The sequence below is a fragment of the Rhinatrema bivittatum genome, chromosome 2 (genome assembly GCF_901001135.1).
Source record: "Rhinatrema bivittatum chromosome 2, aRhiBiv1.1, whole genome shotgun sequence".
In the NCBI taxonomy this organism is placed as follows: domain Eukaryota; kingdom Metazoa; phylum Chordata; class Amphibia; order Gymnophiona; family Rhinatrematidae; genus Rhinatrema; species Rhinatrema bivittatum.
In genome coordinates, this window is record NC_042616.1 from 650888220 (window position 1) to 650902549 (window position 14330).

A 14330-nucleotide genomic window follows, 5' to 3' on the forward strand; every position below is an offset into this window, starting at 1 on the left:
TTCTGTGGTACATGCACAGAAGAAAGCAAATTAATTTGGGGCCTTTTCACCTTAAACTGAGGAGGAGTATATCCTTACAACACTTGTTATCCACTCACTTTGGTTGAGTTGTGGGGACTACTTTTTTGTGCACTTTAACACATAACATGGACTTGTCCAGCTAATTATGAAGGGCATGGATACACACCTGGGCATTTCCACTGGAGCTCTGCTACTAAGACATACAAAATAAAAGGAATTAGAGGTCACCTTATGGGCACCACTCTTGCCCCAGCAGCTTCCAGATTCTTCACATAAGAAGCAGCAATGTAGGATTTTCCCAGCTGTGAGAGTTTGTGAAAGTGAGTCTCCTGTGCCAATACACCTATAGTGCCAAAAATATGAACTCAGTTAATACATTCCTAATGGCCAGACTTTGGGCTCATGACTGCAGGGTTCCACAGGGAAACTTGGCGATTCATCATTATCATCATCATTTATCAACCACCTTACCATGATTACACCCAAGGCGACTTACAGCAAAACAAAATGTTTTACAAATAATAAAACATTTCCCCAAAGCACCCACCCTCCATAACATTATATCTTAATTAGAAACCCAATTAAACAATTCAATTTAAAAGCAAATCAACTTAACCCCCCCCCTCCCGCCCCTTAAAATCTATTGGTCATAAAAATATCATCACCCTATTTCTCCCTATTAAAACTAAGCAGGAAAATCTTGCAAAAACCAAGTTTTAATTTTTTCTTAAATTGACTTAAGCGTAGTCACAGACCACAGTTTCCTAGGAAATGCATTCTACAAAGTTGGTCCCCTAACTAAGAAACCGTGTTTTCTATTCCTAGACAAGCAGACCAACTTCACAGGCGGGAATTTCAAGTGAGCCCTCAGTTCCTGAACGTAAACTACAGTCTGGCACATAGCTCATCTTATTAGGTGAGAGCTTAGATAATCCGGGCCAATGTTATGCAATGCACGGAAAACTAAAATCAATACCTTAAAACTGTATTCTTATCAAACAGGTGCTTGGCCCTTGACCGTCGCTTCAATGGCTGTGCTGAGTTGAAAGCCAGGGACGAGGCAAGGAGCCCCAATTACTTGTAAATGAAGGTTCATGGTTGCTTTAGCCCAACAGAGGCTGAGTTAAGGATACGCGAGCGTGGACAGTTCATTGTGTTCCCTACTCCCTCTATTGAAAGCGTACGGAAGAATTACTGCAAGCTGTAGACAAGGGCCACAGACTTCCTCCCACCCCCCCCCCCCCCCCCCCAGTAGTTTCCTAGTTCTGTTGGGCTCCCACCTGCAGGAAAAACCTGAAGGCTTATTTAGTTACTTAGAGGTATATGATCTCTGAGAAATACTAGGGCAAAACGTCAGGTTCGTCAAAAGAGATTCCTTTCCCTCTTGACTGTAGGAGCTTTCAAGTTGCGAGCTGGATAAAGTGGAAGAGGTAATTTTATTACATTTTTTTTTATCGTTTATACATTTTGTTTTTATTATGTTTGTTTCTGTTTGTAAACTGCCACAAATTTTTGATGGTGCTTTCTAAATAGTTTATAAATAAATAGATTCACACATGCATATATACCGGGCAATTTTTCCTCTATTTTATAAACACCCTTGCACCCCAGTCCACACCAATGTACCTAACCTGGTCAGTATAGTGATAGTCCTCAACCAAGAGCCGTGCACCTTCCTGAGCGCTGAAATCAAGGGCCCTGAATCCGGACGTGAGGTGAAGATCGCTGTCTTTAACCTCAGTTTAATACAGGAGCTCGTAAACGACTTCTGATATTACATAACGGGACTCCCCTGCTCAGCACATTGAATGCAATTTGTAGGCTTTTGTTTTCCAAAACAAGACCATCATCAGGGTCTGGCACCAAAATGTGGCATTTATGTAAAGAATATTCAATTCTCTAGTATCTGAATTTTGGTTTGCAGCAGCTGGAATATTTTTTTTCTTACCCAGGGCTCGCCAGAAAGATTACAAATGAATTCAAGAAAAAGAATGGTATAAAGGTCAGAAACTGAAGATGTATTATGGGCGCAAGCTGCCTGTTTGTCAATTTTTCTGGCACCTGATTTAATAAAATCCAGGAATGAGGCCACTCCCCATGACCTAAATGTCTTGTATATTGTTTTGGGACAAGGGAGTCGCCGCAAGCCCTGTGGTCAGGGTGGAGGGGCCAGGTCCTGTCTGGAGGAGGTTTACTGCCCTCTGCTGGATGGACTGGGAGAGGAGGCTGGAGTCAGTGGGAGTGCCCCAGTCTGTGGTAGAAGAAGCATCAAGCCTCCTCTATTGACCAACAGATCCAAAATAATCCCGCCTGGAAGGGTATCATCCTCCACTCTTGGGGCTCTCCTCCATCCTCGGGCAGGCGTATCCATGTGCCGCAGCTCCATCTTTTGGTGACTGAGCCAGGATAGCCTTGATGGGGGTCATAAAGGTCCCTAGGTCACTGAGGTGGCGTCAAATCAGGGCATCCGGGAGGTGAGGTGGGATATTGCTAAAAAACCACCCAGGTCCCTTGCCCTACAATGGGCTCCACCTGGTGGAATACACCCTCCACTACCAGTCCTTCCTTGATGGCCTTACTGACTGCCTGGAGGAACCAGACAAACAACATTACGACCTTGTTGCTCAAACTCCCCACTGCTAAGTCCTGTTTAGGCCTGACCAGTTTGGCCGGGGCGGCGCTGTAGTGGAAAGGGGATGGGCGAGGCCAGCATGTGGCAGCGCAGCCAGTGCTTCAGGTTGAGGCTGGAGGACCCTGCTGCCAACAAATAGAGACCCAATGACGACGCGTGTCCCTTTCAAGCTCCAACCCCGTCCGCATGTTACGGCCTGGCGGCGAGGACGAAAGGGGAAGTGGCAAGGGGAGTGAGGACCCCAATGATGACTGTGGTGGTGCTGGTAGATGCGGTAGGGACAGCGGCAGCAGCGGATGTTGGTAGCAGTGCCACCTGTAGAGGTGTCCACAGTGGTGGCACCCCCAGCGGCCTCACAGGCCCCTTCCTCTGCGGAAGGGGAGGGAAGGTGATGATGACACTCTTTCAGTAGTGGTGTCCCTGGTAGGGGGCATGAAAAGGAAGGGGGTGGAAGGGACCATCGTGGTCCCTGAGGAGAGGAGTTTCACTTCCTTTTCCTCTTCCCGGCAGGCGGTGGCCGTCACGCAGGGCGGGGGAGCTGCCCCTTCCAGTATTGGGGGTGGGGCAGCATGGTCAGGGGGCCCTGTTCTACAACAGCTCCAGCCAGAGATGGCTTTTTTTTTTTGTCCCTCTCACCGTGGGGGAGAAGGAGCAGTCTTGGTTGGCGATGAAATTCTCCATAATGGAGGCCTCAGCTGGGCTAATTTTGCAGCCATTCAAAAAATTTACTTCTCCCGGGGAACGGGAGAAAAAAAAGGGGGGGGGGGTGTTCCACTTGCCTCTGTATGAAGGAGTGTAGAGAAGAAAGGGGAAAAAAGAAAGCAGCCTCTCCAGCTACTTAAAGTTGGGCTGGGAAGCAAACATAAAAGGAGTAAGGCAACTTGAACCAAAACTAGAAATGGGAAGAAAAACAACTGAAAAGAAAGGAGCAGGGAGGAAGAGGTTTTTCTCGCCTTGCTTTGCCTTCCTGCTGCAGGCAGGAGGAGGTCTTTCTGCCTTAGAAGGACGGAAAACAGAGCAGCCTCCCTCTGCAGTGAAAGCTGTGCTCTGCTACCGAGAAAATGAGACAAAACCTTTCGAAATATAGTTAAAACCCAAAATAAAAGACGCTGAGGCTCTCCATTTCCGCCTGGATTTCCTGCTCTTCCCCTCCGCCACAGCTCCTTCAGGTTATGCAAATCCCGGCAGCCCGATTGGCCCGTGATGCGGAGCCGGATTCAGGTGCCTGGTAGAACGGCTCTGCTGTTCTTCTGCGGCCTTCCAGCCCCCCCCCCCCCCCCCCCAAAAAAAAAAAAAGACTTCACTGACTGGACTATCTTTACGGAGGAGACGCTGCGCCATCCTTTTCCAACACCCTCCGAAATGAACCTGCAATAAAATTACCCACCGATTGCATCAGGTCGGGCTCAGATCTCTTAAAAAAAAAAAAAAAAGGAAAACCAGGAAAAGGCAACTGCCTGCCTTTCCTAAATCACTGCTCGTGTTCTCGTTGCTGCTGCCTTTTTTTGTTGTTGTTTCAACCCTCACTGGAACCTGCAATCCAGGAGAGAGTGAAGCAAACTACTGGACGTTATAATCCCACTGCCCGGCACCTATTAAAACACATTGCCCCAGCTCGAAACAGAATTTATTTTAGTTAAACTGTACCTATTATAAACCACGTATTCTAGACATGCATTACTATTCCACCCACACTATATCTATTACAGGGAAACAATGTTTTGGGTACATTCCACACTGGCCCTCGTATGTAGCTGTAGCACCTGTCATATGCGTAAAACGGACTGCACCTACTACCTCCAACAGAAACTGTCAAACCTACCCAAGATCCATTAAGACACATGCACCTGTTATAAACAGAGCCTCTCATATGCACGCAGTAGCCATAACACACCCGGAGCCGTGGACATCATATGACAGCCGACTCGCTCCCGCCGCCCCAGGTCCCCCTCTTACCTACGATGGGTCTGGTGTTGAGCTCCCGGGCGCTGACGCCGCTGTAGAGCCACTGGGAGCTCAGCAGCACCAGCGCGGTTACGATCGCTGAGCCCACCATGCTGCGCCCGTGCCCTCCGCTGCGCTCGCAGTCACCCCAGAAGAAGGCTGCGGGCATAGGGAGGGGGGGGGGGGGTCAGCTCTACGGGTGCTTCCGCACCTCCAGTGTCCTCTACTGTGCTCTCTCACCCCTCGGTAGCCGAGAGCTAAACTACAGCAAGGCAGGGACAGGGACAGGCAGAAGTCTATTGGATGCTGCACGCTCTCTCATCGCTCTGGTTCCTGGTTCAGCTCCTCCCCTCGTGGGCAGGGTACAGAGAGCAGGGTGGGCGGGAGAAGGTGTGACTGGAGCAGACAGAGAAGAGAAAAAACAGAAAACACCACTGAACTCTGTAATCCAGCTCCTCCCCTGCTGTCACTCAGGGAAAGTTGGGGGGGGGGGGGGGAGAGAGAAGATGGAGCACTTTATTGGCATGGCAATTTTAGCTGTTGCCAAAATAATACAGATAATAACTAGAAGAAAAATAAAAGATTACCAAATAGCTAAAATAATGCTATAAATTACCCAAAGTACAATATCAAGGAGTGTCCCAGTGGTCCTTATTACCACTCTGTTTCATATACCAGCCCCTGCTATCTTGTCACTTCAGGACATGAGGGAGAGAGGGGAGGATGGAGCAGAAACAGCCCCAGACCACAGCTGTGACCCCTGTAGTGGATTAGCAGGGAAGAGGAGAGGGAACAATGATGTCTATGTTATCTTTCTCTCTTCAGGCCACCACCACCCACTCCAGGAAGATGACCCCGGCACATTCTCCCCTCCCCAAACCTGACCCCAGCATACTGTTCTTCCCACTGTCCCTCTACTCAAACTAAATTTCAGCACTCTCCCTCCTGGACAAATCTGCCCCTTTCAACCAATCCAGTCCAGCTTTATTAATATTCTATTCCCTCCCCCTCCCCAGCATTCAAGTCCCCTTCTTATCCATCCCCAACATTTAACCCTCTTTCACATCAGCACTAGATTCCGATAACTTTATTGGCATGATGATTTAACATGTGTTGCCAATATACAGAATGATTAAAATAAAAGGGAGGGAATACATTACAAAATAATTCCAGTAAAAGGTACAAGGCATTCAGGTACACTGGGCTGTGGCTTGTGACTGTCATTGGTTTGGGTGCAGGCCAATCTGTAACAAGGTAATCTAACAAACCAGAGGGCTTACAGGGTCAGTGTGGCACAGGACAATTCTCCTCAAAGCAGAAGGCACATCAAGCGATGTCTTATCCAATATTTGTAGAACCCCCTTTTGGCTGGGAGCTGATCCGCCACCCTCTAACACCAGGTGGTTTCCCTTATGTTAGCCTCAGCAGTATCCCATAACAAAATTCCAATACTCATAAACCACCCCTTAAAATCAGTCTGTGCCTATGGCATTGACCTCCCAGCCATTTCATCTGCCTTTGACACTATCAGTCACAAAATCCTCCTCACCCGCCTAACTGAGATTGGCATCTCAGGCACAGCCATCCACTGGTTCTCTTCCTACCTCAATAATAGAGGCTACGCTGTAAAAATTGCAAATTCCGAATCATCACACATCCCCCTTACCCAAGGCGTCCCACAGGGCTCTTCACTATCCTCCACGCTCTTTAATATATACCTGTTACCACTCTGCCACCTCCTCTCCGACCTTGGTCTTAAGTTTTTCTTATATGCAGACGATGTCCAAATCCTTATCCCTTTCCAAGAATCCCTCACCAAATCTCTTGTTTTGGGAAACTTGCCTTGCCTCCATTAACTCCCTACTCTCTAACCTCCACCTTGCTTTAAACTCCTCCAAAACTGAACTCCTCATCATTTCAAATCACCCTGACCAGACGCCATCATCTGCTTGTGACCTCACCCTTCCCTCAAATGCTTTTCCCTACTTCGTGCGAAATCTCCGTGTCTCCCTAGACCACCAACTAAACTTCAAAAACCACATTAACACAATCATAAAGGGAGGATTTTTCAAGCTCCATATCCTCAAAAAACTTAAACCCACTACTCCATTCGCAAGACTTCCGCACAGTCCTGCAAGCGACATTGTTATCAAAAATGGATTACTGCAATTCCTTACTTCTAGGCCTTCCCTACTCTACTATTAGACCCCTGCAAATATTACAGAATGCTATGGTAAGAATCCTTACAAATACACGCAAAGCCGACCACATCACCCCTATTCTTAAGGAACTCCATTGGCTTCCCATCTCCTCCCGTATCAGATTCAAAACCCTCACCATTATTCACAACTCCCTGCACAACCACAATCACTCCTGGCTTGAGGATGCTCTTCGATTCCGCTCCTCAGTCCTCCTATTAGAACCGCACTTTCAGGAACCCTCTACACCCCTTCCCTTAAATGTGCTCACCACACTTCCACCAGAGTCCCAGAGTTTGGACTGTAATTGTAACCCTCCAGAGGGACCACACTTCCACCAGAGTCCCAGAGTTTGGACTGTAATTGTAACCTTCCAGAGGGAGGGGCCTGTAACAGGCCCCTCCCTCTGGAAACCCTATGCCCCTTGAGCTCCGACTAGAACCATGCATTCGGAAATTCAAAACAGGGGTTAAAACATGGCTCTTTAAAATGGCCTACCCTGATCCAGATCCTAAGTAGTCGCCCTGCTCCCTCTACTCCTTCAGAGAAAGAGCCCTTGTCATTAACGTACTCATAGCCTTCTCCTTTATTCTCTGTTTTGTCTCCCATTTCTCTGCACCTCCTTATATACCGCCATTTCTACCCCTTTCCCCCTTCCCTGTCATTAAACCCTACCTTTTTCATTTTTGTAACCCTTTTATACCCCTTTTATTTACCCCCTCTGCTATCTTTTAAGCCTTATTTTTACCTATAGCAACCCTGCTAGTCTATATATAGTTGCCTTTCTGAACGCATAATTTGTAATGTCATATATAGTGTCTCCTGTATGTACTAGTTAAAGATACTGTATATTATTGTATATAATACTTTTTGTTATTATTGTACATAATACTTTTTGGAGGGTATAATTTATATAAGATTATCCACAGTGTATAAGGTTATACACAGTCCCTTACTGAGTGTATCATTTGCAATGCTACTTATTATGTTCTTCTGTTGTTTTCCATCAGGTACTGTTCTTTTTCTCCTCTTCCTGTTTTTCCCTCTCTTCTCTCGCCCCTTCTCTCTTCCTGTCTGCTCCCTCTCCCCCACCCTGGTTTTTTGTAATTTCCTCCTTCAGTTATATTGTAAACCGGCATGATGTACCCACGAATGTCGATATATAAAAGCTAATTAATAAATAAATAAATAAATAAATACATACATACATACATACATACATTTGTCAGGATAACAGTCTCTTAATCCTTGCTCTATGTGCTGGCTAACTTCAGTTGGCCAGGGTTGGTGGATCTTTTACTCCAGGCACAAATGCACATGTGCACTTTCATCCAGAGTGTAGGGCAACTTTAAACTGCATGTAACAAAATAAAATAATTCTTCAGTAAAACAATTACAGTCCAAACTCTGGGACTCCAATTAAAAAAAAAAACCAAAACATTGCAGCTTCTCAGATTACATTTACTACTCGCCTAACACAATAAAGGCCTAGGCGACGTACAGAATAACATTCATAAAATCCAAACATATAATGAAAACCAAACATAAACAAAGACATAAGAAAGGTAGCTTACTGAACAATCCTGTGATAGTGAGGAAGCTTTAAAAAATAAACCTAACCCCATTCAGTAATAAGCTTTTTTAAACAGGAAGGTTTTTAACAGACTTCTGAATGTTTTTAAACAAACGCAGTCTTAGTTCCATGGAAAAGGAATTCCATAGAACTGGAGCTGTAATAGAGAAAGCAGATTCCCTTATAAAGCATAAGCAAGCACTTTTTAGAGATGCAGTCTCATTGTGAAGATCTTAACTGAAGTGAAGGCTGATACAATTTAAAAAATGCATTAAGCCATGGACAGGATTCTAAATTAATGAGTTTGAACACAATTATTCCAATTTTATGTGCAATACTTTGTCACAGTGGTAACCAATGTAGCTGTACAAGAGTGGGCGTAACATGTTCAGAACATCTGTAATGATACAGCCAGACAGCACCTCTGATTTTTCTAGCATTGCTCCCAGGTAATTTCCGTCTATTCAAATACAGCTCCTATTTAGGGGCTTGCATGGTCTACACTGGACCTATAGCCTCAAATATTTTATCACGGTACAGAAGCCAAAATCCCCTCACTACTAACAATATTCAAACAAAGAGAGGAAACAATTCATTTGTTGTCAACCGTCTTTATAATAATTTTTTAACATAGAGAACAACGTCATCAGACCTTAGTGCAGCAATTTTTTAATCCACTGTCTCTCGCCACGCAATGGGCCGCAAACAGCATCGGCCGTTTATTAGCACTGTAATGTAATCCCTTGACATTGTACCTCATTTTTAACCACCCATTTACCTGTTTCACCAGACCCAATTTTCTCATACCAAAAATTTTTTTATTTTTATTAAACTGAATATTTTTTAAATAAAAATACTTAGCTCCTACTGTAGCGTTCCAAACACTGGTTGACAACAAATGAATTGTTTCCTCTCTTTGTTTGAATATTGCCTCAAATATTTTGCCATTGGATGACAAACTTCCCCTCTATACAATTTAGGGTAGGGATTTATCAAGCCAAGCCAACCTTTTTTTAATTCCACAATATTGTTAGCTACTTTATCTAAGCTTCCTGCTCTGTAAACCTCAAGATTTCTTTATTGCTGGTTAAAATAAACAGTGAAAGTTCAGAGATTAGCTGGCTAATCACAAGTAAATTTACATGGCTGCAGTTAGATGTTTCCCTTCTATTTCTTTCTGTTTAATTTAGAGTATTGGTGTAGCAGCACTAATTGTGCAGTTCTGAGTGGTACGAAACACATCAAACTCCAACACTGTGTAGCCCTACTAATTTCCTTTTCATCTCTCTCACTTGTGAGTTTTTCTTAAACACCTCTGCAAAACTTTTTATTTCCATTCACTCAAAATTAGCAGTCCAGAGATTCTTTTTTACAAATCTAGAAAAATTCACTTATCTTAGTGGCTGAGAGAAAAGGCTGCTTCAGGTTCCTCCTCATCACCATTTTGCTCCCATGGCGGTCTGCCCAGCTGACTCCCCAAAATGTATCCCCATCCTACTGCAGAAGTCTCTCTTATATATCTGGATATGCTATCAGTGAGGTGCTAGAGATGCCACCAACTCCTGCTAAATACTAGACAGGAGTACCTGGGACATGCAGTTTCCTGTGCAGCCATCTTAACTTTCCCTTACTTGTAACCTAACCTGATCTGATCTCATGGTTTAAGGCAGAGATTCTCAACTGTGCTGTGGCACACTGGTGAGCCGAGGCAAGATCCCTACTGTGCCGTGGTGGTCTCCCTTCCCCCTCCTTTTTACCATTGTAGTGTTGCTACTTTGCTTTCAGTGCGTACGGTCAGGGCCTTCAAGGGATTCAGTGAATCCCCAGCCCATAGACGTCGCTAGAGGGTGGCAAGGGCCACCCCAACTATAAACATCAAATTCAGCAAGGATAAACCAAACCCCTGCTCGATCTGATTGTTGTGCCCGTCGATCGCAGACGGCTGCGACCGACCTGTCTCACCTCTCTTTTTCCTCTCCTCTGGGCAAGATGGCTGCCCCCGCCTCTCCTCGCCAACCTCTCCGGTGTCCCAGGTCCGGCATGGGTGATTGCGTTCGTCATTTTCCCTCTGAGGTCACCTAGGGCACGCGCACGTGCGTCTCCTCTCCTTTTGAATATGTCATGGTGGGAACCTCGGGGGCGCCCCCCACAGCATGACGTCACTACCTCCGGGTATGTAAGCTCTGTTCTCCATTCCAGCTACGAGTTAGCAAGGATTCTCCCTGATCTCTGCCTGCTACCAGATGTCTCCGCTCTGTGTACTCTCACTCCAGAACGACTTAGATAGATACCCACTCCTCGGGGGCCTTGCCTCGCTCCTGCCTACACTTCGGGGCCTTCTATATCCAGCAAGGACTCTTAAGGTACCCAGTCCTCAATGGCCTTGCCTCGCTTCTGCCTGCCTACCCTTCGGGGTACCAGCTTCTAGCCAGGACTCCTAGATACCCGCTCCTCGGGGACCTTGCCATCCCGGACCGCCGCTCTCAGGGGCCCTTCTCTACAGCATCTTCAGCCCTGAGTGAGTACCCAGGTTCTCGGCCTACCCTGCTCTGCGGACCACTACCGGACCCATTTCTCTGCAGTATACAGACTGGACTACAGACTGCAGTATACAGACCATCAGAGTCTCTCTCCTCTGGCCTGGATCATGACCCATGCCCCGGCTTGCCCATCACTGCTGTACAATAAAGATTTACAATCCGCTGTACTCTTTACTACTGTGAACCAGCCTATCTCTGCAAGGCCCCACAAGTTCCGCCTTGTGGGAGGTCCCATCTCTTGCAGTGACCAGGGGTCCACAACTCCATGTCAAAAACACAACACTGATCAGTGGTTACACACCTCCCTATCCTAATCCCCATCCCCCAGCAGCAGGAGTCGCATTTAACCAAACGTCATCTCCTGCTACCGTGGGGCCAGTCACACAGCTCTTATCATGAGACAAGTCTGGCAGCAATAGGAGATGACATTTGGCTAAATGCGACTCCTGCTGTCATCCTTCTCACACACCGGCAGGGCTGTGAGTGGATCCATCACATTCACAGCCGAAGAAGAAGAAAAAGGCATGGCTGCACCGCAAGTGGAGTCCACCTGCTCAAGGCCGAAGAAAAGGTCCAGAGAGGCCTCAGGCGGAGCCCATCCCGCTCACGGCCAAAGAAGAAAAAGGCCTGCAGGAGCCATGAGCAGAGTTAATCCAGCTCACAGCCAAAGGAGAAAAAAAAAAGACCCGGCAGCGCTGGAAGCAGAACTCACCCATTCAAGGCCAAAGAAAAAAGTCCGGAGAGGCCACAAGCAGAGCCCACTCACTTGTGGTCAAAGAAGAAGAAAAAGACTGGTGGGGTCATGAGCAGAGCACATCCCGCTCATGGCCTAAGAGAAAGAAAAAGACTCAGAGAGACTGTGAACAGAACCCATCACACTCGAGGCCAAAGAAGAAAAAAGACCCAGCGGTCCTTGGAAAGTTGTTTGTGTGTGTGCCTGTGAAAGAGAGAGAGAGAGAGATTGGGAGCCTGTTTGTGTGTATGTGCCTGTGAGAGAGAGAGAGAGAGATTGGGAGCCTGCTTGTGTGTATGTGCCTGTGAGAGAGAGAGAGAGAGATTGGGAGCCTGTTTGTGTGTATGTGCCTGTGTTAAAGAGAGAGATTGGGAGCCTGCTTGTGTGTGTGCCTGTGAGAGAGATTTGAAGCCTTCTTGTAGGTGTATGCCTGTGAGAGAGAGAGAGAGGTGGGAGCCTGCTTGTGTGTATGTGCCTGTGAGAGAGAGAGAGAGAGAGAGATTGGGAGCCTGCTTGTGTGTATGTGCCTGTGAGAGAGAGAGAGAAAAATTGGGAGCCTGCTTGTGTATGTGTGTGCCTGAGAGAGAGAGAGACTGGGAGCCTACTTGTATGTGTGCCTGTGAAGAGAAATTGGGAACCTGCTTATGTATGTGCCTGTGTGGGTGAGAGAGAGAGATTGGGAGCCTGCTTGTGTGAGAGCCTATATGTGTGTGCCTATGAGAAAGAAAGAAAGAGAGAGAGATTAGGAGCTGCTTGTTTGTGTGCCTGTATGAGAGCATGTGTTTATGTGGTTGTGTGAGTGTGCGTGCCTGTGAAAGTTTATGTGTCACATACAATCACTCAGTGCTCACAGCCATAATGTGTCTGTGAGGGAGAGAGCTTATGTATGTGAGAAAGAGCGAGTGTGTATGAGAATGAATGTATTATTGTGTGTTATGTGTAAGAGAGAGAAGATAAGGTTTGTGTGGCCCTCCTTCCCCAAGTCACAACAATCTCTGGATGACTGGAAATCAAAATATCCCAGGTATGGAGAGCAGGAGTTTTAAAAATCCTTTTTCTTTTAATTATTGGTTGGTGGTTGTTTCTGCTGTTTTGAAATATTTTATTGGTGTTTTGGGAAATTTATAACAAGATTTTTAAAATTATTGGATGGTTATTGGCTGTTTTAAAATTTATTCTTTATTATTAGTTTTTTATTATTATTTTTATTTTAATATTATGAATGTTTATGTCTTGATTTTATTGCTTGATGTTTTGGGAGGAATGATGATGCTTCTGTTTTTCCATTGTTGCATTGCATAATACAGTTGGGCCCACACGTCAGAGATTTTAGGTACATTGGAGTGGGTGGGAGGGTCTCAGCCCAGCAGGGCTATTTATTTAATATTAGGAAGGAAGGGAAATCAGGACCCAGGCCCACAGTTTACCTTTTTTTTTTTTTTTTTAACAGTGATACTTATTTGGATGTCTTTTGAACATATCCAGTTAAGTAGTAAGTTTCCAGCCAAATAAGACCAGATAACTTTCGACCTGCTCCAGGACACAGCTATAGTTAGCTGAAAAACTTATTTGACTAACTTCTAATATTGGAGCTGGATAAGTTTCCAGCTAACTCATCCCCACTCAGAATGCCCCGGAAACCTCATTATTTATCCAGCTAAAAGTTAGATGGAAAGTTGCCATTTAGCTGGATAAACTTGCAATTTAGCCAGGTAAATGGCTTTGAATATCGATCTCCATGTTAATGACAGCATTTATTTATTTATTTAATTTATTTTATTTATTTAAAGAATTTTTTTTATATACCGGGGCACGTAACAAAAACATCACCTCGGTTCACAGTGTAACATAACTTAGCAACTAGCTTTACAATGAATATAAATAATGGTTCACACTATAAAATGATATAGTAACAGGCTTTACAATAGGTTATTCTCTGATTGTAACTATATACAATAGACTGATAAATAACTATATACAAGGGAGGATGGAGTCAAAGTTGATTGATAACATGGGAAAATAAGGTAAACAGTAAAGGTTTGGGGATGAAGGGGGTGGCGGAGAGGTAGGGTGGGCCGATGGGGACAGGGAAGTAGGAAGAGGGTGATGCGGAGGCGGGTAGATGCGGGAAGTGTATTGGTATGTTTGAATCAGACAGTGGGTAGTGATGAGGTTGGTAGTAATTAGCATTAGCTATTATTACCCCAATTCCCTCCTTGTGATCTAGGGCAAGTCACTTTACCATCCATTGCCTCAGGTACAAACTTAAAGGTAAATTTTAAAGACCTGCGCGCAGGCGCACATGTGCGTGCGTTTGCTGGGCGCGCAGGTCTTTAACATACATGTGTAAATGTGGCGTGTACGCGCACGTGTTATAAAATCAGCTATATGCATGTACATGTGCACACAATTTTATATTGATGCACATATATGTGCGCAAATGCCACCTCACACGTAAATGGAGGGAATTTTAGTATCCACGTGCAATGACGCAATAGCCCTTTTTCCCAGACCACTCCCAGTTCACCCCAGTATAGGAGAGGATTTCCTAATCCACCTAGCTAACTAGCCTCCCTTTTACCCTATTACCCCCGACTCTTAAAACTCCACTGATTAGCCTATTTTTTGTTACATGACTTACACACTGTCCATAGCAGAGATAACATTCCATGGTAGAGAACCCTGGCGA

General features: G+C 45.5%; 1 protein-coding gene across 2 annotated transcripts in view; it reads right to left on the reverse strand.

Annotated features, from left to right (window-relative positions):
* Positions 1-4942, reverse strand: part of GGH (gamma-glutamyl hydrolase) — a 71672-nt gene extending 66730 nt beyond the window's left edge. For both annotated transcript variants that reach the window (XM_029591379.1, XM_029591378.1), the window contains exons 1-2: positions 4610-4942; positions 250-364 (exon numbers count right to left, since the gene is read on the reverse strand). In XM_029591379.1, the coding sequence (XP_029447239.1) occupies positions 250-364; positions 4610-4766 (272 nt within the window). In that variant the 5' untranslated portion in view covers positions 4767-4942. The remainder of the gene's footprint in view (positions 1-249; positions 365-4609) is intronic.
* Between the last annotated feature and the right edge of the window lie 9388 nt (positions 4943-14330).